This window comes from Lithobates pipiens, unplaced genomic scaffold (assembly GCF_037356315.1).
Source record: "Lithobates pipiens isolate NorthernLeopardFrog02 unplaced genomic scaffold, aLitPip1_a1.2 Scaffold_30, whole genome shotgun sequence".
Classification (NCBI taxonomy): Eukaryota; Metazoa; Chordata; class Amphibia; order Anura; family Ranidae; genus Lithobates; species Lithobates pipiens.
Window position 1 is genome coordinate 42,812,704 of NW_027507791.1, and position 25,529 is coordinate 42,838,232.

The window sequence follows — 25,529 nt, forward strand, 5'->3', positions numbered from 1 at the left end:
AAGTACATTCCAGACCCTTATCCGAGCATGCAGCCCAGCCGGTCAGGAAAGGGGGTGGGGACGAGCGAGCGCCCCCCCCCCCTGAACCGTGCCAGGCCGCATGCCCTCAACATTGGGGGGGTGGGTGCTTTGGGTGCAGGGCGGCCCCCCCACCCCAAAGCACCTTGTCCCCATGCTGATTAGGACAAGGGCCTCTTCCCGACAACCCTGGCCATTGGTTGTTGGGGTCTGCGGGCGGTGGGCTTATCGGAATCCGGGAGCCGCCTATGTGAATGAATATGGGGTACACCGTACCCCTACCCATTCACCTGAGGGAAAAAGTGTCAATTAAAAAAAACACACTACACAGGTTTTTAAAGTAGTTTATTAGGCAGCTCCGGGGATCTTCTTCCGACTTCGGGGATCTTCTTCCGACTTCGGGGGTCTTCTTCTGACTTCTCTGCGCTTTCCGGCCTCTTCTCCCGCTGTCCGGTTCTTCTGCCGGGCTCCTCCGCTATCTTCTTCCAGCTCTTTTACTAGCGTTGGCCCGGTCTTCTCGTTCGTCGTCGCCGTCTTCTTCTTCTTCTTCCTTCTTCTCTTCTTCCAATGTTGACACGACGCTCTCTCCCGCTGTAATGCCGGGGACACGTTGCGCAGCGACTTATATAGGCATAAGGGGCGGGGTCACCGAGGGATGTCACACGATGACCCTGCCCCTTATGATGTCACCATCCCAGCATCCCCCGGTGCTGTACAGAGAACAATGAGCCATTCGCCAGAAGAGCTTACACTCTAATGTCACCCACAGCCACACACTATTCATATTATAGATTTATATAGCTCTGACATATACTGCAGTGCTGTACAGAGAAAACAAATCCATTCGCCAGAATAGCTTACACTCTAATGCCCCCCCCCCCCACAGTCACCCACTATTATTATTATATATTTATGTAGTGTAAAGTGCTGTCCAAACTGTTGGCGCTATATAATAATACTATACTGTAGCTCTGACATATACCATGGTGCTGTACAGAGAACACAGCCAGTCACATCAGTCTGTGCACCAGAGGAGCTTACAATCTAATGCCCTCCCACAGTCACCCACTATTAGTATACATTTATATAGCACTGACATATACCGCAGTGCTGTACAGAGAATAAAGGTGTAGGGATGAGCCAGTCCTCTGTGCAAAAAAAAAAAAAGGTTCAGTGATATAATAATATCTGTCTACATGAAAGGTCAGGAAATCCGAGTTGCGATCGTCCTTACCTCCGGGGTCCCGACGCAAGATGAATTTGCGCACTTCGTCATACACGAAGATGAGTAAGCTGTACGGGAAGGCACAGAACCACCACGTCACCCTGTCATGGGGGGAAAGGAAAAGAAACGTTTGTTTAATGCATTGGATAAAAAAATTGCTGCCCCGAGCTCCTACATATCATTTCCATCCTAGACAAAGATCACATGGACTGCATTGTGGGTGTTTGTCATTATTAGAGCCTGCATGGAGGATCTTGTCTTTGGTCAGACTTATGTATTTAGTGCTCTCATGATAACTCATTTTTTTTTTTTTATCATAATTAATTTCTTAATTTTTTTTTGTTATCATAACTAATTTCTTTTTTTTTCCATAACTAATTTTTTTGTATTTTTTTTATCATAATACATTTTTTTTATCATAACTAATTGTTTTTCTTTATTTTTTATCAGAACTAATTTCTTTCTTCTTTTTTTTATCAGAACTAATTTTTATTTTTTTTAATTATAACAATTTTTTTATCATAACTAATTTCTTTTTTTTTTTTATCATAACTAATTTTTTTCCCATAACTGTTTTTTTATCATAATTAATTTATTTTTATTTTTTATCATAATTCATTTCTTTTTTTTTAATCATAACTAATTTATTTATTTATTTTTTTTTATCAGAACTGATTTCTTTCTTTTTTTTATCAGAACTAATTTTTATTTATTTTTATTTTTTTTAATCATAACAATTTTTTTATCATAACTAATTTCTTTTTCTTTTTTTATCATAATTAATTTCTTTTTTTTTTTAATCATCACTAATTTCTTTTTCTTTTTTTTTTAATCAGAACTAATTTCTTTCTTTTTTTTTATCCTAACTAATTTCTTCTTTTTTTTTGAAGCATAACTAATCTAATTTTTTTTTCTATTTTATATCACAACTAATTTCTTTTTTTTTTATCATAACTAATGTATTTTTATTTATTTTTTATCATAAATAATTTTTTTTATAACTAATTTCTTTTATTTTTTTATCATAAATAATTTCTTTCTTTTTTTATCATAACTAATTTATTTATTTTTTATTTTTTATCATAACTAATTTCTTTCTTTTTTTATCATAACTAATTTCTCTCTTTTTTTTTATCATAAATAATATTTTTTTTATTTTTTTTAATCATAACTAATTTCTTTTTATTTATTTTTTATCATAAATATTTTTTTTTATCATAACTAATTTCTTTTATTTTTTATCATAACTAATTTCTTATTTTTTTTCTTTTTTATCATAACTAATTTCTTTCTTTTTTTTATCATAACTAACTTCTTTCTTTTTTATCATAAATAATTTCTTTTTTAAAAATTTTTTTAGTCATAACTAATTTATTTTTATTTATTTTTATCATAACTAATTTTTTTTATCATAACTATTTTTTTTTTATCATAACTAATTTTTTTTTATTTTTATTTTTATCATAACTAATTTCTTTCTTTTTTTTATTTTTTTTTATCATAACTAATTTCTTTCTTTTTTTATCATAACTAATTTCTTTCTTTTTATTTTATTTTTTTATCATAACTAATTTCTTTCTTTTTTTTTTTTTTTTATCATAACTAATTTCAAGCAGAACTCCAGTTGAACAGCTAAATACACAGCCAGAATTGTGAACATTGGTCATTCTGTTAGGCTAGTCGTGTGTAATAATAGGAAGCTAGCAGCACCCCCTGCTGGATATATAAGGTAACTGCACCAAGGAGGCATTAGTAAGCTCCTACAGAATCCATGAGCACCCTATTATGTATATATCCCGCTCCCTCATACGGTGGGGACTCTCCTACTTTTGATGCCTCCGTTCCTCTTATTGGTCTTATGTTCAGATCTATATATTAAAATAAAATGTTTTATTTAAAGCAGAGCTCCGGGCAGATTTAAAAGACACAAAATGCAACTCTGCAATTATTAATACATCAGTAAATGTTGTTTTTAAAAATCCAAGCAGTATAAGTAACTGAACATGACCAGGTATTCCTATACAGCAGGGCTGGGATGTGAGAGGAAGAAGCGGCACAAGGAGCCAATGAGTTCATGTGCTGGCCACAAGCATGCTGGTAGCAGGAGAAAGCAGAGTGACCGAGCGGTGCTGCTTCTTTTCACTGTCCAGGATGAATGATGCTCTGGCCATCAGAACGAGGACATCTAGTGGAAGAATAAAAGTACTGCAGGGGACGTCTCTAGATTGAAAGTGAATATTGCTGGCCATCAAGCCAAGGACATCTAGTGGAGGAATAAAAGTACTGCAGGGGACATCTCTAGATTGAAAGTGATTGTTGCTGGCCATCAGAATGAGGACATCTATTGGAGTAATAAAAGTACTGCAGGGGGAATTTCTAGCTTGAAAGTGAATATTGCTGGCCATTAGAATGAGGACATCTAGTGGAAAAATAAAATGACTGCAGGGGACATCTCTAGATTGAAAGTGAATATCGCTGGCCATCAGACTGAGGACATCTAGTGGAAAAATAAAATTACTGCAGGGGACATCTCTAGATTGAAAGTGAATATTGCTGGCCATCAGACTGAGGACATCTAGTGGAAGAATAAATGTACTGCAGGGGACATCTTGGGATGGAAGGTGAATATTGCTGGCCATCAGACTGAGGACATCTAGTGGAAGAATAAAAGTACTGCAGCGGACATCTCTAGATTGAAAGTGAATGTTGCTGGCCATCAGGCTAAGGACATCTAGTGGAAAAATACAATTACTGCAGGGGACATCTCTAGATTGAAAGTGATTATTGCTGGCCATCAGACTGAGGACATCTAGTGAAAAAATAAAATTACTGCAGGGGACATCTCTAGATTGAAAGTGAATATCGCTGGCCATCAGAATGAGGACATCTAGTGGAGGAATAAAAGTACTGCAGGGGGCATTTCTAGATTGAAAGTGAATATTGCTGGCCATCAGAATGAGGACATCTAGTGGAAAAATAAAATTACTGCAGGGGACGTCTCTAGATTGAAAGTGAATATTGCTGGCCATCAAGCCAAGGACATCTAGTGGAGGAATAAAAGTACTGCAGGGGACATCTCTACGTTGAAAGTGAATATTGCTGGCCATCAGAATGAGGACATCTAGTGGAGGAATAAAATTACTGCATGGGACATCTCTAGGTTGAAAGTGAATATTGCTGGCCATCAGAATGAGGACATCTAGTGGAGGAATAAAAGTACTGCAGGGGACGTCTCTAGATTGAAAGTGAATATTGCTGGCCATCAGACTGAGGACATCTAGTGGAAAAATAAAATTACTGCAGGGGACGTCTCTAGATTGAAAGTGAATATTGCTGGCCATCAGAATGAGGACATCTAGTGGAAAAATAAAATTACTGCAGGGGACGTCTCTAGATTGAAAGTGAATATTGCTGGCCATCAGACCGAGGACATCTAGTGGAGGAATATATGTACTGCAGGGGACACCTCTGGATGGAAGGTGAATATTACAGTAAAAGCTGTTTTTAAAAGACACGGGCTGCCAAAAAAGGGTAGGTGCTTTGCCTCTTCTTTTACAATGTGCTCCTTATGTGTTAGTGCCCTTGATCTACTCACTTGAGAGGGTACATTCGGAGGGCCACATCCATCCCCGGGCAGTAGGACAGGAAAGCAGCGAGCGCCGTCTCTTCAAGGAGCCCAAATATCAAAATCTTGTTCCTGGGGAGAGACAGGTCTGGTCAGAGGTGGCCATAAATACGACCCCCTTAGCTGCTACCATTACAGAAATGCAAATACAACCCCCCGCCCCCCAAACGTATCCCTTTTCTGGGGCTCTCCGGATTCTGACCAGCTGCTGACTCACTGGCCCCTCCCCCTTTTAGATAAGGGCGGACATAAAAGTAAAGGGGAGACACTGATTGGCTGCCTCTGCCTGAGCAGCCAATAGGTGCCTCACACAGGACCTGATGTTTCCTGCAGGAGGAAATGAGAGCGAGATGGGAGCCGGAGAATCCCAGGAGGTGCCTAGGGAGGTTCAACTGCCATTTTTTTTTTTTTTTTTAAACAGGAGCCACAAAGGGGATTGGCCGACCTGAATTTTTGACTGTAAGCCGATTGGCCAATTTTTGTTTCCCCCGCCAATGCTCTTACTTCATTCCTTGCTGGAAGACGGAATTCCTTCTGGTCTTACAGATGATCAAATCGGCCCACTGGACCACCACGATGCTGGCGAAGAACGCCGTGTGACACGTGAATTCCACCACCTTCCGCTGCTCGTAGGTCTGGGGGGGAAAAAATGGCAGGAGACTAAGCGAATGGCGCCGCCTGACATAGAAAAACATCAAAAATGGGTGTTGCCCATATCGACCAGTCAGGAGATTAGCAGCTGGCCATGCATGTGGAAATCCAATCAATCGATCAGTCAACCGTTTCAATTATTTTGCAATTGAAAAAGAATAGAATGAATAAATTGCGCTTTGTTTTGTGGAAGAAACCCCTGATTGGACGCGGCAGAAAGTCACGTGATGGGGGTACCTGGTTTTACAACTATTACGGTTGATTACGGTTTGTTTCATTCCAAATTGAAATTCGGGAATTCGGAATGTACCCGAAATTTCAACAGTTATGAATTTAAACAAATCCGAATAATAGTAGTTTTCAAATCGAATTCTAATTTCTGAAAAGAATAAAATAGAATAGAAAATAAAGGAATAGAATAGAAAAAAATAGAAAAGAATTAAATAGAAAATAAAAGAACAGAATAAAATAGAATAGAAAATAAAGCAACAGAATAGAAAAGAATAAAATAGATAGAATATAACCATCTTCTGAAATTCGAATTTCAAATAGAATAAATTAGAATTTGAATTGAATAGAAAAGAAAATAATAGAATAGAATATGATAGAGTAAAACAGAACAGAATACAAAATAAAAGAATAGAAAAAAAAATTGAATAGAAAGAAAATAGAGCAAAACAGAATGAAATAGAAGGGAAAATAAAAGAACAGAATATAATAGAATAGAAAATAAAGCAACAGAATAGAAAAGAATAAAATAGATAGAATATAACCATCTTCTGAAATTCGAATTTAAAAATAGAATAAATTAGAATTTGAATTAAATAGAAAAGAATAGAATAGAAAATAAAATAATAGAATAGAATATGATAGAGTTAAACAGAATACAAAATAAAAGAATAGAAAAAAAAGAATAGAGAAAAACAGAATGAAATAGAAGAGAAAATAAAAGAACAGAATATAATAGAATAGAAAATAAAGCAACAGAATAGAAAATAATAAAATACATAGAATATAACCATCTTCTGAAATTCGAATTTCAAATAGAATAAATTAGAATTTGAATTAAATAGAAAAGAATAGAATAGAAAATAAAATAATATAATAGAATATGATAGAGTAAAACAGAACAGAATACAAAATAAAAGAATAGAAAAAAATTGAATAGAAAAAAAAAGAATAGAGCAAAACAGAATGAAATAGAAGAGAAAATAAAAGAACAGAATGTAATAGAATAGAAAATAAAGCAACAGAATAGAAAATAATAAAATAGATAGAATATAACCATCTTCTGAAATTCGAATTTCAAATAGAATAAATTAGAATTTGAATTGAATAGAAAATAATAGAATAGAAAATAATAGAATAGAATATGATAGAGTAAAAAAGAACAGAACACAAAATAAAAGAATAGAAAAAAATAGAATAGAGCAAAACAGAATGAAATAGAAGAGAAAATAAAAGAACAGAATATAATAGAATAGAAAATAAAGCAACAGAATAGAAAATAATAAAATAGATAGAATATAACCATCTTCTGAAATTCAAATTTTAAATAGAATAAATTAGGATTTGAATTGATTTGAAAAGAATAGAATAGAAAATAAAATAATATAATAGAATATGATAGAGTAAAAAAGAACAGAACACAAAATAAAAGAATAGAAAAAAATAGAATAGAGCAAAACAGAATGAAATAGAAGAGAAAATAAAAGAACAGAATATGATAGAACAAACAATAAAGGAACAGAATAGAATAGAATAAAATAGAAAGAATATAACCATCTTCTGATATTCGAATTTTGAATAGAATGAATTAGAATTTCAATTGAATAGAAAAGAATAGATAGAATAAGATGGAATGAAATGGAATAGAAAGAATATAATAATATAACCGTTTTCCAAAATTTGAATTTGGAATAGAATAAATTTGAATTCAAATAGAATAGAATAGAATAAATAATAAAAAAGAATAGAATAGAATAGAATAGAAAGAATATAATATTATAACTATTTTCCAAAGTTTAAAATTCGAATAGAATTCATTCGAATTTGAATAGACTAGAAAGGAATAGAATAGAATAAACAATAGAGAAGAATAGGATAGAATGAAATAGAATATAATAATATAACCGTTTTCCAAAATTTGAATTTCGAATAGAATAAATTCAAATTCAAATAGAATAGAAAAGAATTGAATAGAATAAACAATAGAAAATAATAGATTAGCATAGAATGAAATAGAAATAATATAATAATATAACCGTCTTCCAAAATATGAATTTGGAATATAATTAATTTGAATACAAATAGAATAGAAAAGAATATAATAGAAAGGAAAAGAATAGAATAGAAAACAAAAGAATAGAATGGAATAGAAAGAATGTAACCATCTTCCAAAATTCGAATTTCAAAAAGAATAAATTCGATTTCCAATGGGATTTTAAAAATTCAAATCGATTCAAATTGAAATAAACGAAATAAATTCTGAAAACAAATTAATTTATGTAAATAGTTCTAGTTGATTCTCTATTTAATCAGCACTTTATTCTTAAAATCACTTTGGATCACTTTACTGATTACAAAGTGTTTGTAATTGTCACATGTGTGGCCAATCTCAAATCTCCGCATCCAACTTGTAACAGGAAAATCGGCAGTTGGAATGTGGTCGGTCCACGTTCGCTGGGTTTGGTTGAAGTTTGGTTTGTTTTAGTAGCGTTGGCGGGTAGTCGGCGTTCCCGTACATACCCACTCCTGTCCGTAGCTGTCTTCTACGTCGTTCATTGAGCGATCGTCCCAGTCCAATCGGATCCCGAGCAACCGAGACGGCAGGAAGCCGTTTTCCGCCAGGATGACAAAGTAGGTGAAGAAGCCACCCAGAGCCTGAATCATACCTGAAAAGAAAGGCGATATCAATGGGGGGGGGAAGAGCCAACACGGGGCAGATCATTTCATTTACTAAAGGGGTCTAAATAATTCCCCATACAGATGTCTTCAGCCTTTGCATTGGGCACAACAAATAATCACTGTATTGTTGGTAATATGATTACCAGCTCCATCTAGTGGCCATAATGTGGTACTTTTTTTTCCAATTAAGGTATTTCCGAACAATACCTCATTATGGCCACTAGATGGGGCTGATGATCATAGGAGATAATCATAATACAAAAATTGCTATTGCCTGAGCAAATGCCGGAGACATCCACATAGTGCACTTTTTATAAATATTATTTATTTGTTACAGGTACTTTATATAGGACCAGCGCTTTATATATGTATTGTACATTCACATCAGTCCCTGCCCTCAAGGAGCTTGCAATCTAAGGTCCCTAAGATTACACATAATAGGGCCAATTTAGACAGGAGCCAATTAACCTATCAACCTATCCTTGGAATGTGGGAGGAAACCCGGAGTACCCGGAAGAAACCCACACAGACACAGGTAGAACATGCAAACTCCAGGTAGGTAGTGTCAGGATTCGAACCTAGGCGGAAGTGCTAACCACTTGGCCACTGCGCTGCCATAAACTCATTAGATTAGAATAATTGTAATTTCCTGTTGGGATTCAATCATTTCCCTTTGGGATGAATAAAGTATTCTGATTCTGTACAAGGGCTCCACCTTGTGGTGTATTCTGGAACTGCCATATATAAAGTACAGTGGAAACCTCAAATTGCATGTAAACGCGGTTTACGAGCGTTTCGCAATATGAGCTATTTTAAAAAAGAAATAAAAATCCTGACTTGCTTTGCAAGCGCTGTCTCGCAAGACGAGCAGGATTCAAGCCGCTGGGGTGTACAGTACCGCATTTGGCCAGAGGTGACGCTCGGAGATGCTCGGAGATGCTCGGAGACACTTGGTTCCCGAGTGTCGCCAAGCGCCTCTGGTGCACCCGCACATCTGGCCACATGCGGTACTGCATAGACAAGCAGTGGCTGTGGAACTGATTATCTGAGTTTCCATTATTTCCTATGGGGGAACTTGCTTTGATATACGAGTGCTTTGGTTTACAAGCGTTCTTCTGGATCGAATTATGCTCGTAATCCAAGGTATTACTCTATATAACTTGTGGCACTCTCATCCTTTATATATATATATATATATATATATATATATATATATATTTACTCTATATATATATATATATATATATGTATATATATATATATATATATATATATATATATATATATATATATATATATATATATATATATAAAGGATGAGAGTGCCACAAGTTGATGATAAGACCAGTATAGATTTATTAATCTTAATAAAAGATCAGAAGGTAAATCCAACACGTTTCAGGGGCTCAACTCACTCTTCAGCAGGGCTTAAAGTAGAACTGAAGGCAAAGCTTCTTTTTTTTTAAGCATTGGATAGAGTAGAGAGGGGTTAGAACGCATTTCCGTTTTTTTTTCTCCCTACTGTGGGGAGATTTCTCTTTACTTCCTGTCTCAGAGACACAACAGGAAGTGACAGTAAATCTCTCCAAATCCGATGTCCCCCAATGGAAGATTTCTCCTGCATTCCTGCTCTGGTGACAACTATAACATTTTGGATTTCCCATGAGTTTCTGACAGTGGTCACCAGGAGAAATACTCAGAGTTAATCTCACCAGCAGGGACACAGACAACAATAAAAACCTGACTGGGGCTCTAACCATTACCTACGTTATCCAAAAAAAAAATGGTTTTGGATACACTTAATCAGAATGTCACAACACATCATACGGAGAGCTCTGTATACAATCAGCTGGCATCACATGACCAGCAGCTTTGGAATGCAACAGAAGAAGGTCCACAACAAAACCCTATGTATGGAAAGTGAAAACAGCCTCAGCCCAGGGCTCCGTCCAAGCCACACACCTCCAACGCGTTTCGTCCCACCCATGGGGCTTAAAGTTGGGGTAAAGGTAGAAGGTGTGTATTCTACGCATTAAGATAAAAAGCCCTTCGGTGTGCAGCTCCCTCCTCAGCCACCCTAACACTTACCTGAGCCTCATCTCTATCCTGTGATGTCCACGAGTGCCTCGCTGTCTGGGACTCTCCCTCCTGATTGGCTGAGGCACCATTGCTGTCAAACTCGGTTAGCCAATCAGGAGAGAGAGAGTGTGGGGGCCGAACCGCAGCTCGTTGTGTCTGAATAGATACACTGAGCTGCAGCTCGGCTCGGGGTGCCCCATAGCAAGCTGCTTGCAGTGGGGGCATCCAACAGGAGGGAGGGGCCAGGAGCTCCAGCCAGAAGAGGAGGATCTGGGCTGCTCTGTGCAAAACCAATTGCGACAGAGCAGGTAAGTATAACATGTTTGTTATTTTAATAGAATAAAAAGACAGAGACTTTGCAATCACTTTAAGCCCCATGGCAAGGGTGAAACGCGTTGGGACATGCCCTAGGCTGAGCTACATCCCTTCCCATGGGGAGGGCGAAACGCGTTGGAAATGGCCTAGGCTGAGCTACATCCCTGCCTGCACTCCCAGGGGCTGATAGCAGATGAGGAGCTGTCTGAGGTTTGCACTGCCCCCACAGCTTTAGTATAGGCTTACAGCAGCTCTGGACTGGCTTATCGGTTTGGCATTGAGACATGCCGAGCTGTAGTCAATAATATTGGTGGGCGGGGTCAGGTTTTTATGGAGGACACAAATGTTTTTGCGAACAGGTGGAGTGGGCGTTTCTAGACAGGCTGTATTTGCATAGGTAACACCCACATGTAATGCTGAGCCTCCAAGATTGAAAGAACTGAAATCAATAAATGAAAGGGGAGGGGCCAGTGAAGGTCAGGCTGGGAAGGGGTGGGCCAGAGACAGTAACTCTTGGAAAGGGGTGGGCCAGGGACAGTCAGGCTGGGAAGAGGCAGGCCAGGGATAGTCAGGCTGGGATGGGGCAGACCAGGGACAGTCAGGCTGGGAGGGCCAGGCCAGGGATAGTCAGGCTGGGAAGGGGCGGACCAGGGACAGTCAGGCTGGGAAGGGGTGGGCCAGGGACAGTCAGGCTGGGAAGAGGCGGACCAGGGACAGTCAGGCTGGGAAGGGGCGGACCAGGGACAGTCCGGCTGGGAAGGGGCGGACCAAAGACAGTCAGGCTGGGAAGGGGTGGGCCAGGGACAGTCAGGGTGGGAAGGAGCAGGCCAGGGACAGTCAGGCTGGGAAGGGGCGGGCCAGGGACAGTCAGGCTGGGAAGGGGCGGGCCAGGCACAGTCAGGCTGGGAAGGGATGGGCCATAGACAGACAGGCTGGGAAGGGGCAGGACAGGGACAGCCAGGCTGGGAAGGGGCGGACCAAGGACAGTCAGGCTGGGAAGGGGCGGGTCAGGAACAGTCAGGCATTGAAAGGATGGGCCAGGGACAGTCAGGCTGGGAAGGGGCAGACCAGGGACAGTCAGGCTGGGAAGGGGCAGGCCAGGCACAGTCAGGCTGGGAAGGGATGGGCCATAGACAGACAGGCTGGGAAGGGGCAGGACAGGGACAGCCAGGCTGGAAAGGGGCGGGCTAGAGACAGTCAGGCTAGGAAGGGGCAGACTAGGGACAGTCAGGCTGGGAAGGGGTGGGCCAGGGACAGTCAGGCTGGGAAGGGGTGGGCCCAGAGACAGTCAGGCTTGAAAGGGGTAGGGCGGGCCAGTCAGGCTGGAGAGGAATAGTCTAAATGATGCTGGACATCCTGCAGCCAGGAAATGAGGCGGGGCTCTATCTGACTTGCTGCAGTTTCTAATGCACATTGTGAGGAGCTCACAGGGTGCAATGAAATCAGAGTAAGCCATTCCCATGCAGGATAGGAGCCGGTAAGACAGGAGGGAAGACCAGAGGTCAGATTTAAAATGCAAATGAGGGTTTAGGGCTTCCCTTTGCCATTCCTCTTCTGCATGCTTGTTCCAGGGCCGGCGTCTCTAAGCCCAGCCAGGCACTTAGCATTTTCAGGCAGAAGTCAGCATTAGCAGCCTCTGTGTCTGAGCACAGGTCTTCTATAATAAGATCTTTCTCTTTAAAAAAAAAAGTAAGTTTCAAAGAAAACCGAGCTCATTTCCTAAGCGCTCTCGCGTACCCTGCCGGGGCGTCGGCGGGGAGCGATTAATCCCACAAATAACATTTATTTTAGCGGCTTCGATACAAAGAAAGCCCCGACAGTTAGGAGCACTTGTATTATTCACAGAATTATGTTTGGCTGAGTTTTAATATAACCGCACGGCTCCCTGCGTCCGCCACGCCCCTCGCCGCTCGCCGCTCGGCTGTTATCTGTAATTTACTTCTGTAGGCGTAATCCATCTCTGCAGCTCATAACTGCAAAATAAAGTCGGCTTCTTTTTTTATTTTTATTCCTCTCTTTCGAAAGCTGCGCTAATTAACAAATGGAAGCTGCGGGGAATCAAATTTTTCAGCAGCGCGTGGAACACACCGAATCTCCGTCGCAATCGTATTGCTGTCTGTGTTCGCTTAACAGGGATTTCCGCTCACTTCCTCTTCAGGTGACGGGTGTAAGAGAGAACAGGAAGTAAAGGAAGGATGAGAGCGTTACAAGTTTGTGATCAGTCCACTATAGATTACTCTTGCTGAAAGAGCAGAAGGTAAAGTCAATGCATTTCGGACGCTCAACCCTCCCTTCATCAGGAGCTATCACAGTCTTTCCTTCCGTCTCATGGGCATCAGGAAAACTGAGGACATCTTGTGGCCAATAAGAGGTACTGCATGGGAAATCACATGGAGTTGTGGTGTACGCTCATTATGAATGCAGGAGGGCGATAAGTGTAACACTGAAGTGAAATACGTTCTCCAGTAGAGTGTGGAAAGTTCACAACCTCCATCAGGTTTGTATTGCTGTCTGTGTCCTCAGATCATACTAACGCATTTCGGACACTCAACCCTCCCTTCATCAGGAGCTATCACAGCCCTTCCTTCCGTCTTCTGGGCAACAGGAAAACTGAGGACATCTTGTGGCTGATAAGAGGTACTGCAGGGGGGAAATCACAAGTGTGTGCACTCTTTATGAATGCAGGAGGGTGATAAACGTAACCCTGAAAATAAATACATTCTCCAGTAGAGTGTGGAAGGTTCAGAACCTCCATCAGGATTGTATTGCTCTCTGTGTCCTCAGAAGTTATCAGAAGGTCAAGCCAATGCATTTTTGGGGGTTCAACCCTCCCTTCATCAGGAGCTATCACAGCCCTTCCTTCCGTCTTCTGGGCATCGGGAAAACTGAGGACATCTTGTGGCCAATAAGAGGTACTATGGGGGGAAAATCACATGGAAAGGTATGTGTGCTTATTATGAATGGAGGGGGGTGATTAGTGTAACCCTAAAGAGAAATGCATTCTTCAGTAGAGTGTGGAAGGTTCACAACCTCCATCAGGTTTGTTTATGCTGTCTGTGTCCTCAGAAGGTCAAACTAACGCATTTCAGGGACTCAACTCTCCCTTCATCAGGAGACATCACAGTCTTTCCTTCCGTTTTCTTGGCATCAGGAAAACTGAGGACATCTTGTGGCCAATAAGAGGTACTATGGGGGGAAATCACAAGGAAAGGTGTGTGTGCTTATTATGAATGCAGGAGGGCAATAAGTGTAACTTTGAAGAAAAAATGCATTTTCCAGTAACATGTGGAAGGTTTATAACCTCCTTCAGAATTGTATTGTTGTCTGTGTCCTCAGAAGGTATCAGAAGGTCAAACCAACGCATTACAGGGGCTCAACTCTCCCTTCATCAGGAGCTATCACAGCCTTTCCTTTCCGTCTTTTGGCCATCAGTCAAACAGGAAAACTGGGGGCATCTTGTGGCCAATAAGAGATACTGCGGGGGGGGGATCTCACATGGAGAGGTGTGTGCGCTCATTATGAATGCAGGAGGGCAATAGGTGTAACCCTGAAGAAAATGCATTTTCCAGTAACATGTGGAAGGTTTATAACTTCCATCAGGATAGTATTGCTGTCTGTGTCCTCAGAAGGTCAAACCAACGCATTACGGGGGGCTCAGCTCTCCCTTCATCAGGCACTAATCACAATCTTTACTTCCCTCTTCTGGGCATCAGTCAAATAGGAAAACTGATGGCATCTTGTGGCCAAAAAGTGGTACTGCAGGTCAAAGTTATTGCCCACTGCTGACTTCTTAGTCAAAAGTTGTCCTTTAACTGAAAAGACATAGCTGTTTCTCATAAATGTGTAACAGGCTCTCATAAAGCTTTTAGATTGCCTAGACTTACCAATCTGCCCATATGCCATGCTAATGAGGCGCTCGTTCACCAGTTTGTCCGTTCGAGGGTTCCTGGGTTGCCTTTTCATAATGTCGCTTTCGGCAGCTTCATACGCCAGCGAGATGGCGGGCACCTAGTGCGTAAAAGAAAAGAAATTGGGTCACGTGACACTTCATCCCGCCACCATGACTAGGTAGCCACCGCACAAAGTGGGGAACAGTGACACTGAGAGGGTGAAGTGGAATCACCCACCCCCCTCCGCCTTGCCATCTCTTCTTCCAATGAGCCGATTGTAAGCTATGTGCCACTAAAGCTGATCTCAGGCAATGCATACAATATTTACTGTCTACTGGCAGGAGACATGAGTTTTCTCTGCTGCAGTTCAGTAACACTTACAGGTCTGATCCCCTCCCCCCCCCCCCCCCCCCCCCAGCCCCATGACCAGAAAGCGAAAGGAGAAGCAGCAGACCGATGAGCTTATCTTCTCATCCACTCTGCTCTCTCCTCCTGTCAGCATGCTCCCTGCCCCGGGGCTCCTTGTGCTGCTTTCTTCCTCTCTTTTAGTTAGTGAGACTGCATATAAGCACCTACCATGTCTGTGCCCAGATCAATACATAGGATTGTGACGGTGCCCAGAGGCAGAGGGATGTTGGCGATGATAAAGAATAAGAACGGCGTGATCTCCGGAATGTTACTGGTCAGGGTGTAGGCGATGGACTTCTTCAGGTTGTCAAAAATCAGCCGACCTGGGATAAAAAAAAAAAAAGAACCAAATCAGCTGTGCCAATGAACTAATTATACATTTATTATTACACTTAATTACAGAGATTCACTGATGATGACTGTGCACCACAAGAGCTTACACTCCAATGTCCTCACCAGAGTCATACACACTTCTGGTTCTACAAACCTTCTTCCACGCCCGTCACAATGGAGGCAAAGTTATCGTCCAATAGGATCATGTCCGCAGCTTGTTTGGAGACATCCGACCCCGCTATGCCCATAGCCACGCCGATATCAGCTTTTTTCAGAGCCGGAGAGTCATTCACGCCGTCCCCAGTCACCGCCACAATGGCGCCCTGCAGAGGAAAACGCAGTGAGAGTTTGAGCAGCAAGAAAGGCTGTCGCCATTGGTGTTCCCTGTGTGACAGTGGCTGCCACCATTGGTGTTCCCCATGCTACAGGGGCTGCCGCCATTGGTGTTCCATGTGTGACAGTGGCTGCTGCCATTGGTGTGCCCCGTGCTACAGAGGCTGCCACCATTGGTGTTCCCCATGCTACAGAGGCTGCCACCATTGGTGTTCCCCATGCTACAGGGGCTGCCGCCATTGGCATTCCCTGTGTGACATCGCCTGCCGCCATTGGTGTGTACCGTGCTACAGAGGCTGCCACCACTGGTGTTCCCCATGCTACAGGGGCTGCCGCCATTGGCATTCCCTGTGTGACAGCGGCTGCCACCATTGGTGTTCTCCATGCTACAGGGGTTGCCGCCATTGGTGTTCCCTGTGTGACAGTGGCTGCCACCATTGGTGTTCCCCATGCTACAGGGGCTGCCGCCATTGGTGTTTCCTGTGTGACAGTGGCTGCTGCCATTGGTGTGCCCCATGCTACAGAGGCTGCCACCATTGGTGTTCTCCATGCTACAGAGGCTGCCACCATTGGTGTTCTCCATGCTACAGGGGCTGCCGCCATTGGCATTCCCTGTGTGACATCGCCTGCCGCCATTGGTGTGTACCGTGCTACAGAGGCTGCCACCACTGGTGTTCCCCATGCTACAGGGGCTGCCGCCATTGGCATTCCCTGTGTGACAGCGGCTGCCACCATTGGTGTTCCCCATGCTACAGGGGTTGCCGCCATTGGTGTTCCCTGTGTGACAGTGGCTGCCACCATTGGTGTTCCCCATGCTACAGGGGCTGCCGCCATTGCTGTTCCCTGTGTGACAGTGGCTGTTGCCACAGGTGTTCCTGGTGCTACAGAGGCTGCCGCCATTGGCGTTCCCCATGCTACAGGGGCTGCCGCCATTGGTGTTCCCTGTGTTACAGTGGCTGTTGTCACAGGTGTTCCCGGTGCTACAGAGGCTGCTGCCATTGTTCCCTGTGCTACAGGGGCTGCTGCCATTGGTGTTCCCTGTGTTACAGTGGCTGCCGCCATTGGTGTTCCCTGTGCTGCAGAGGCTGCTGCCATTGTTCCCTGTGCTACAGGGGCTGCTGCCATTGGTGTTCCCTGTGCTACAGAGGCTGCCACCATTGGTGTTTCATGTGCTACAGAGGCTGCCACCATTGGTGTTCCCCATGCTACAGGGGCTGCCGCCATTGGCATTCCCTGTGTGACAGTGGCTGCCGCCATTGGTGTGCCCCGTGCTACAGAGGCTGCCGCCATTGGTGTTTCATGTGCTACAGAGGCTGACACCATTGGTGTTCCCTGTGCTACAATGGCTGCTGCCATTGTTGTTCCCTGTGCTACAGAGGCTGCTGGTGTTAGTGTTCCCTGTGCTACAAAGGCTGCCGACATTGCTGTTCCCTGTGCTACAGAGGCTGCCACCACTGGTGTTCCCTGTGCTACAGGGGCTGCCACCATTGGAGTTCCCTGTGTGACAGCAGCTGCCGCCATTGGTGTTTTTTTTGGAAAATACTAATTTCCTGGCTTTCCTGTTGATCCTCTGGCTTCTCTGGGCCAGAACAACTATACAGAGAATGATTGGCTACAAGCCAATGTGGGTGTTCCCAGGCAGCGGGGTGTACCTGTCTCTGACAACCCTCCACAATGATCAGCTTCTGCTGCGGCGAGGTGCGGGCGAAGACGATCTCCGTGTGGTTCTTCAGGATGTCATCCAGCTGCTCCGAGGTGAAGTCCTTCAGATCCGACCCGTGGACCACGCACGCCTTCGCCTCTCTGCAACAAAACAAAACAAACCAGAATCATCTTCTTTTTTTTTTTTTTTATCCAACAAACGTCTTCTGTATTTTATTCCACGTTTGGTTATAATGTAACAACTTTTGTATCAAAGTAAATTAAAAGTGGTTGTAATTCCTTCCATGTACCCAGTGCAGTGACCGGCCCCAGGTACATAGAGATGAAACAAATCCTGCTATGTACAATGTACATGTTTATCTGCAGTTTTCTCTACATCTGTACAAAGTGCAGAATTTATATAGCTTGTCTGAGCTTTCAGAAAGCAGGGAGTGGGGAGCTGATTGGAGGGAAGGGACGCCCCCACCCTTCATAAAAGCACACAGGAACAGAGCTGAGGCCGTTAATCACAGACTGTGTACTGGAGCTCCCTCCCCGTCACCTTTTTATCTCATGGTGTCAGGGACTTAGGACCCACGGCTAATCGGATCTTATGACTCACGGCCAATCGGGTCTCTGGACACGCTTCCTGGTTGGCTGGATTAGGGGGGCAGCACCCCTGATAGAGATAGATAGATAGATAGATAGATAGATAGATAGATAGATAGATGCAGTATATATAGATACAGTATATATATATATATATATATATATAGAGAGAGAGAGAGAGAGAGAGAGAGAGAGAGAGTAATCATTTTGTAAAGTTGACTCTTTGTTGCCACCATCGCACAACTCATGCTCTCTATTTTCATATTCAACTGCAGAAGCTCCCTCTTGTGGCCACAGACTTATCAGACGACGCAGTCAGCTTCCTTACTGAACGACTGCTGAGACTGCACCAATTTAAAGGACAGGACACCTAGAAATCGTGTTATGTGATGCGCTATGTGCTCAGAAGATTTATTCTATAGCTATGCACTAAAATGAGTGGAGCAGTAAAGTACAAGCACTGTGCAGCACTACACGGTAAGCTTTTTTCCAGCTGGTCTGAGTGTTTAGGATGCTGTAATAGTCAAAATAAATCCAATTCTGCTGGCAAGTGATTGTCTTTTGCTAGGCTTGGCCAAAATAATAAAAAAATTTGATTGGTGGGATGGGGCTGATGGATGTATTGGGAACATTATATCTAAAAACTTTGCACAAGCAGTACCCAAAATCTGCCACCGGGTGGCGACAATGCCCCCTATCTATACATATATTAGCGCGCAATCATTTAATGAAATGCTGCAATGTTCTAACTAGTTCACAGGGGTCCCGCTGGCAGCATATCCGTCTTCATTGTCCATAGGGTAAGATGTTAAAAGTGAGCCCTTAGACCCCTTTCACGCGTTTTAGCGCTAAAAATAGCACCTGAAAAGCGCCTCTCATGCCTCCCCAGTGTGGAAGCCCGAGTGCTTTCACATTGGGGGCGGGGCGATTGCAGGATGGGAAAAAAAAGTCCCGCAAGCAGCATCTTTGGGGTGGTGGGGGAGCGCTGTATACACCGCACCCAAAACGTGATGCCCATTGAAATGATTAGGCAACGCTGCCAAAGCACCTGCACCACGGGCGATTTTAAACTTTTCTTTGCCCGCTAGCAGGGGGGTTAAAAGCGTCCCGCTAGCGGTCGAAAAGCACCGCTATTACAGGGTTACAGCACCGCTAAAACTCAGGGGAGGGCTGGCAGCCCATTGAACCACAGAATCAGCTCATCATCCATGCCCACCTGGTTTTATAAAGGATATTGATGCTATGAAGCAAGACCAATATGATACATTGTGGTAACATAATTTAATGTTAATAGCAACAAAGGAGGTTTAACAAAAATAATGCATCAATGCAGCCTCACCAGTGCCCATCAATGCAGCCTCACCAGTGCCCATCAATGCAGCCTCATCATTGATGAGTGCCCATGAATGCAGCCTGATTAGTGCCCATGAATGCAGCATCACCAGTGCCCATCAGTGCAGCCTCATCAGTGCTCATCAATGCAACCCCATCAATGCCCATCAATGCAGCCTGATCAGTGCCCATCAATGCAGCCTCACCAGTGTCCATCAATGCAGCCTGATCAGTGCCCATTAATACAGCCTTGCCAGTGCCCATCAATGCAGTCTCACTAGTACCCATCAATGGAGCCTGATCAGTGCCCATCAATGCAGCCTGATCAGTGCCCATCAATGCAGCCTGATCATTGCCCATCAATGCAGCCTCATCAGTGCAGCCTCATCAGTGCCCATTAATGCAGCTTGATTAGTGCCCATCAATGCAGCATCACCAGTGCCCATCATGCAGCCTGATCAGTGCCCATCCAATGCAACCTCACCAGTGCCCATAAAATGCAGCCTGCAGTGCTGAGAGAGGAGAGGTGCCCTATTACACAGAGCTGGGGTCTCCTGCTTACCCAGTGCGGCCGTTATCACCAGTGTGCTGTCTATCATAGGAGCCGGGACTTGGTATTACAGCGGCTACGCCAGGTAAGTTGGAGATCTCCACTCTGTGTAATCCGGCAGAGCAGCGCAGCCCAAAAAAAACTGTCAGCAATTGAATTGCCACCCTGCCCCCTGGCCCAGCCTAGCCTATCCCGGTATGTAATATATATATATACAGTATATCAGATTTTATAGATTGATAACACTCTGTTAAAAATAATGTTTTGGTCCCGGGAATGTATCCACTTACCTGGGATTGACCTGATTTACTGGGATGTTAAGGCGAGCGGCGATGTCCTCCACAGTCTCGTTACCCTCGGAGATGATACCCACGCCTTTAGCGATGGCCTTGGCGGTAATTGGGTGGTCGCCAGTCACCATGATGACCTGGAAGGCAGAAGTAAATATTGCCATGGTGTGACCCGGGTTCTATCTACATACCACATAGCCCATTCCTGAGATCAGTAGCCATAAATGGGGCAATAGGTAATTTTTTTGGTCATCTGCAGCTGCAACTGTTCTTTGGCTACAACATGTGACCCTGAGCGTCCATGATTAAAAAGAACTGGAGTCCAATGAATGGAAAGGGGCGGGGCCCAGGGACAGTCAGGCTGGGGAGGAAAGGGGCTAGATGATGCTGGGTGTCCTCAGGCTAAGCAAAGAGGAGGGCTCTATCTGACTTGCTGCTGCTTCTACTGCACACTGAAAAAGCTCACAGTGTGCGGTGAAATCAGAGGAAGGCATTTTAGTCCAGGGGATGAGCCGGTACAACTTGTGCAAGACTGAAAGGGAGGCTGGAGATTTAAGCAAATATACATTTTTACAGAGCTGCCTGTCAACAAAATGAGCTAAATCTATCCTTCAAACGTATTTTAAGGATGCTACTCCATATGTGATCACCCCGTGGCACTGCGTCCTAAAAATCAAAGTATATTTAATAAGCAATGTAAATTACATCAAGCCTAATCTAGGTCAGGATTCATTTATCCCCGACGAGGAAATCAGGGAAACCTCGGGGAATGTTCTCTGAACTCCGACAGAACTTTCAGATTTACCTCCCAGATGTAACCCAGCGATCATTAGGAGCTCTGTCAGTAATGAAGGTTGGAAAGTTCTATTTAATAGACTCTCCTCATTTCCAAAGCATGAGATCTGCCCAACAAAATCACAAGTCCTCCAGCAGTGAAACGTGTCTTCTGTCCACGGACCCGTTATCGATAAAGCTTGAGTTTTGAAGTGAAACCCAGGCTTCTGTCATTTACAGATTTACTAATTCTTATGGAGCTGTCAGTGAGCTTTAAAACAAGATCTCCCTGACTTTTGCAGCTGCAGGTACTGTGGAGAAATTCATCCTCACTATTTACAGCAAAAGCACTGAAATTCGTCTCTCAGCAGCTCATCTCCCCCCCTACCAGCAGTTCATTTTCCCCTGCTGCTCCTCCCAGCAATGACTCGGCAGCGCATCTCTCCTTGTTCCCCCTCCCAGCAGTGGCTCAGCAACTCATCTCCTTTTGCTCCCCCTCCCAGCAACTTATGCCCCCCTGCTACCCCTCCCAGTAGTGACTCAGCAGCTCAGCTCACCCTTATTCCCTCTCAGCAGGGACTCAACAGCTCAGCTCAGGGCCATCTTAAGAACATTATAGGCCCCTGGGCATTACAGTGCACTGGGGCCCTGTCTACACAATCACGTACGATTGCCCATCAAATGCAGCTTTACTTTGCCCATGAATGCAGCCTCACTGTGCCTGTGAATGCAGCCTCACTGTGCCCATCAAATGCAGCCTCACTATGTCCATAAATTCAGCCTCACAGTGCCCACCACTGCAGCCTCACTGTGCCCACCATTGCAGCCTCACTTTGGCCATGAATGCAACCTCACTGTGTCCATAAATGTAGCTTCACTGTGCCCACCATTGCAGCCTCACCTTGCCCGTAAATGCAGCCTCACTGTGCCCACCATTGCAGCCTCACTGTGCCCGTGAATACAGCCTCACTGTGCCCATTAAATGCGGCCTCACTGTGTCCAGAAATGCAGCCTTACTGTGCCCACCATTGCAGCCTCACTGTGCCCATGAATGCAACCTCACTGTGCACACCATTGCAGCCTCACTGTGCCAGTAAATGCAGCCTCACTGTGCCCACCATTGCAGCCTCACTGTGCCCGTGAATACAGCCTCACTGTGCCCATTAAATGCAGCCTCACTGTGTCCATAAACGCAGCCTCACTGTGCCCACCATTGCAGCCTCATTGTGCCCAGAAATGCAGCCTTACTGTGCCCACCATTGCAGCCTCACTGTGCCCATGAATGCAACCTCACTGTGCCCACCATTGCAGCCTCACTATGCCCGTGAATCAGCCTCACTGTCCCCACCATTGCAGTCTTACTGTGCCCGTGAATGCAGCCTCACTGTCCCCACCATTGCAGCCTTACTGTGCCCGTGAATGCAGCCTCACTGTGCCCACCATTGCAGCTTCACTGTGCCCACCATTGCACCCTCACTGTGCCCACCATTAGAGTCTCACTGTGCCCATTATTGCAGTCTCACTGTTCCCCCAATTGCACCCTCACTGTGCCCATGAATGCAGCATCACTGTGCCAATTAATATAGACTCACCATCGCCCGGTAACACACGCTCAGCGGGCATCTCCTCCTGAGTATCATGGAGCTAGCTGTGTCTGTTCGGCGGCCATGCTGTAATAAGGTCCCACCCCCTCTAGACCGGCTCGTGTGATAGGCAGAACAATGATTCAATCTACTATTACACTAGGGGGGTGGGACCTTGTTACAGTGCAGCCGCCGAACACAGGCCCAGCCAGCTTCGTGATACACAGGAGGAGGAGGAGAAAGGGAAAGAGCGGAGCATTGCAGCCGTAACTCAAAGCGGCCCCAATGCAGGTGGCCTACCGGGAAATTTCCTGCTATCCTGTAGGCCAGTCTGGCCCTAGCTGGGGTCAAGTTTGGCCCCTGGGCAACTGCCCAGCATTCCCATGCTCAAAGATGGCCCTGGCTCAGTTCACCCTTCTTCCCTCCCAGCAGGAACTCAACAGCTCAGCTTCCCCTGCTCCATCTCCCAGCCACTCATTTCCCCCTCCCAGCTGCCCAGCTCTGCCCCCTTCCCACCCCTAACCCAACCAGAGACTCAGAAGCTCAGCTCCCCTTTTCCCCCTCCCAGCAATGAACCATATGAATATGTAAATACTTGAACATCTGCAGCCTGGTTTATAGTTTTATTTTATAGCGCCATCTCTGTATATTTTGGTGCGTACCTTGATACCAGCACTGCGGCATTTCCCAACGGCATCTGGTACAGCAGCCCTGGGTGGATCAATCATGGAAATCAGGCCTATGAAGCACAGGCCGTTGAGGGGGAAGTTGACTTCATCCGTGTCAAACTTGAAGCCACGTGGAAAATTCTCAGCTGACATATAAGACTGGCAGAACCCTGATGGAGAAAAAAAAAGCATAAGACCTTTACATTGGACCTGTAAAAGCTCAGAATTGCTCCAGTCAGAGCTTACGCAGGGCTGAGGTTCCTCTCTATACCTCCATGTTTAAAGGTAGCAATGGGGGGAGCAGAGAAAAGATTATGGGCAGGGCTGGGACAAGGGGTGGACGGGCGGCGGCTGCCCTGGGCACTGTAGTCTTATGTGAGGGGGAGCACCGGAGATTTGTTTTGAGAGGAGGATTTCGGGGGTGGCGGGGGGGGGGGGGGGGGTAAGAATGGCTCTAGGAGGGGAAATTCAGGGGGGTGGTGATTTGGGGTGATTTGTGTTGGGAGGGTGGATGGGGGAAGAGGATTTGTGCTAGGAGTGAGGATTTGGGTTTTTTTTTTTCTAGAAGACGTGATATGGTAGAAGGGGGAGGGGATTTTTGCTAGGAGGGGATTTTTTTTTTTGGGGGGGGGGGGGTAATGTATGCTTGTAGGCAGAAATGGGAGTAGAAAGGGTTATGCCCATGTGGGAATAAATAAAGGCCAAAAATCTACACAAGGGAACCAGACCAAGATACTGCTTTCCTTTAAACATGTGTACTGTTCAAGGAGGAAATTGTGGACCAGCTATAACAGAGGCTAAGTGATTTTTCTTTTTGTTGCGCCCTTACTGCATACATATAATTAGTAATGTTCATTTGATATGCAACATTCTGGTTTAGTAAAAGTGCATTAATATAATACAGAATTTTTTTGTTTCTTTTCTTTACTGCAAAGTAGCCAAAAAGATACAAAACACACCTTAAGCACGATATTAAAGTATAACTGAAGGCAGAACTTTTTTTTTCACTTTTGGATAGAGTGGAGCGGGATTAGAATGTTTGTAAGTTTTTATTGCTATCTGTGCCACCATTAGGGAGATTCACCCCCTCTATTTGTCCTGTTTACCATTATCATTGAAATTGAAAGTAAAAGAAAACCCAGAAAAGTAATAGAGGGAAACAATCCAATGGTGACCCTAGTTCTGGTGATCTGGGTGTCCCCAAGGAATTCTCTTAAACAGCAGGGATTTCCACGGACTTCCTGCTTGGCTATGGGACAGAAGGTGAAGGGAAATCTCTGCAAAGGTACAAGTATGGCGAAAAAAATCTGACAGGGGTTATAATCCTCCCTTGCTCTATCCAAAATGAAAAAAAAAGTTTTGCCTATAGTTCTGCTTTAAGTCCTGTCCAAGTCCTGTTCAAGGAGGAAATTGTGGACCAGCTATAACAGAAGCTAAGTGATTTTTTTTGTGTGCACCCTTACTACATACATATTAATGGCAATGTTCATTGTATATTCAGCATTCTGATTTAGTAAAGGCACATTAAAGAGGTTGTAAACCTCTCTTTGTAAGTTGTACCTATAAGTAAGCCCTAGAATAAGGCTTACCTATAGGTATTGTAAATATCTCCTAAATGTGCTCCGTTTAGGAGATATTTACTGTTTTCTGCGCCAATGATGTCATCGTTGCATGCGCTCCGAAGGATCGGCTACACCCGTGCCGTTTTTTCAGGCGAGTGTGCCGTGACCGATGGCTCCCTGGGAGTGACATCACATGGTTTCGGGCAGTCACAGAACCGAAGTCCGTGGCCCTGGAAGGAAGACGGGCAAAGATGGATGCGGCCCGCAGCGGGGAGGACACGGGCTTCGTTTGCAGGTAAGTGTCACATAATGTGCTAGTATGTGATCTGTCGCTTGGTTCTCGGGTGCTGCCGCCACCCTCTTCGGCGAGGGAATCAGGAACTGAAGCATTGCGGCTTCACTTCCCGGTTCCCTACGGCGCATGCACGAGTCTCGCTGCACAATCCGGATGGTCCCTGCTGTATCTGGGACCCGTGTGTTTCCCAGCAGACAGCGGGGGGGGGGGGGGGAGAGGCGTAGACTCCTGCGGGAGTCTATGCCCGGAAGTGGGTGCAAATACCTGTATTATACAGGTATCTGCACCCCCTCTCCCCTGAAAGGTGCCAAATGTGACACAGGAGGGGGGGAGGATTCCGAAAAGCGGAGGTTCCATTTTTGTGTGAACCTTCACTTTAAGCATGAAATTAAGTCCTGTCCAAGTCCTGTTCAAGGAGGAAATTGTGGACCAGCTATAACA

The 25,529-nt window shown here is 44.3% G+C and overlaps 1 protein-coding gene across 1 annotated transcript in view; it reads right to left on the reverse strand.

Moving 5' to 3' along the window:
* The window catches only part of ATP1A2 (ATPase Na+/K+ transporting subunit alpha 2), a 76,874-nt gene that overhangs the window by 6,471 nt on the left and 44,874 nt on the right, over nt 1-25,529 (reverse strand). The window contains exons 13-22 of the mRNA XM_077464098.1: nt 23,226-23,401; nt 20,207-20,343; nt 17,437-17,587; nt 15,606-15,774; nt 15,287-15,441; nt 14,705-14,828; nt 8,268-8,413; nt 5,373-5,503; nt 4,839-4,940; nt 1,253-1,344 (exon numbers count right to left, since the gene is read on the reverse strand). Coding sequence (XP_077320224.1) covers nt 1,253-1,344; nt 4,839-4,940; nt 5,373-5,503; nt 8,268-8,413; nt 14,705-14,828; nt 15,287-15,441; nt 15,606-15,774; nt 17,437-17,587; nt 20,207-20,343; nt 23,226-23,401 — 1,383 coding nt within the window. The remainder of the gene's footprint in view (nt 1-1,252; nt 1,345-4,838; nt 4,941-5,372; nt 5,504-8,267; nt 8,414-14,704; nt 14,829-15,286; nt 15,442-15,605; nt 15,775-17,436; nt 17,588-20,206; nt 20,344-23,225; nt 23,402-25,529) is intronic.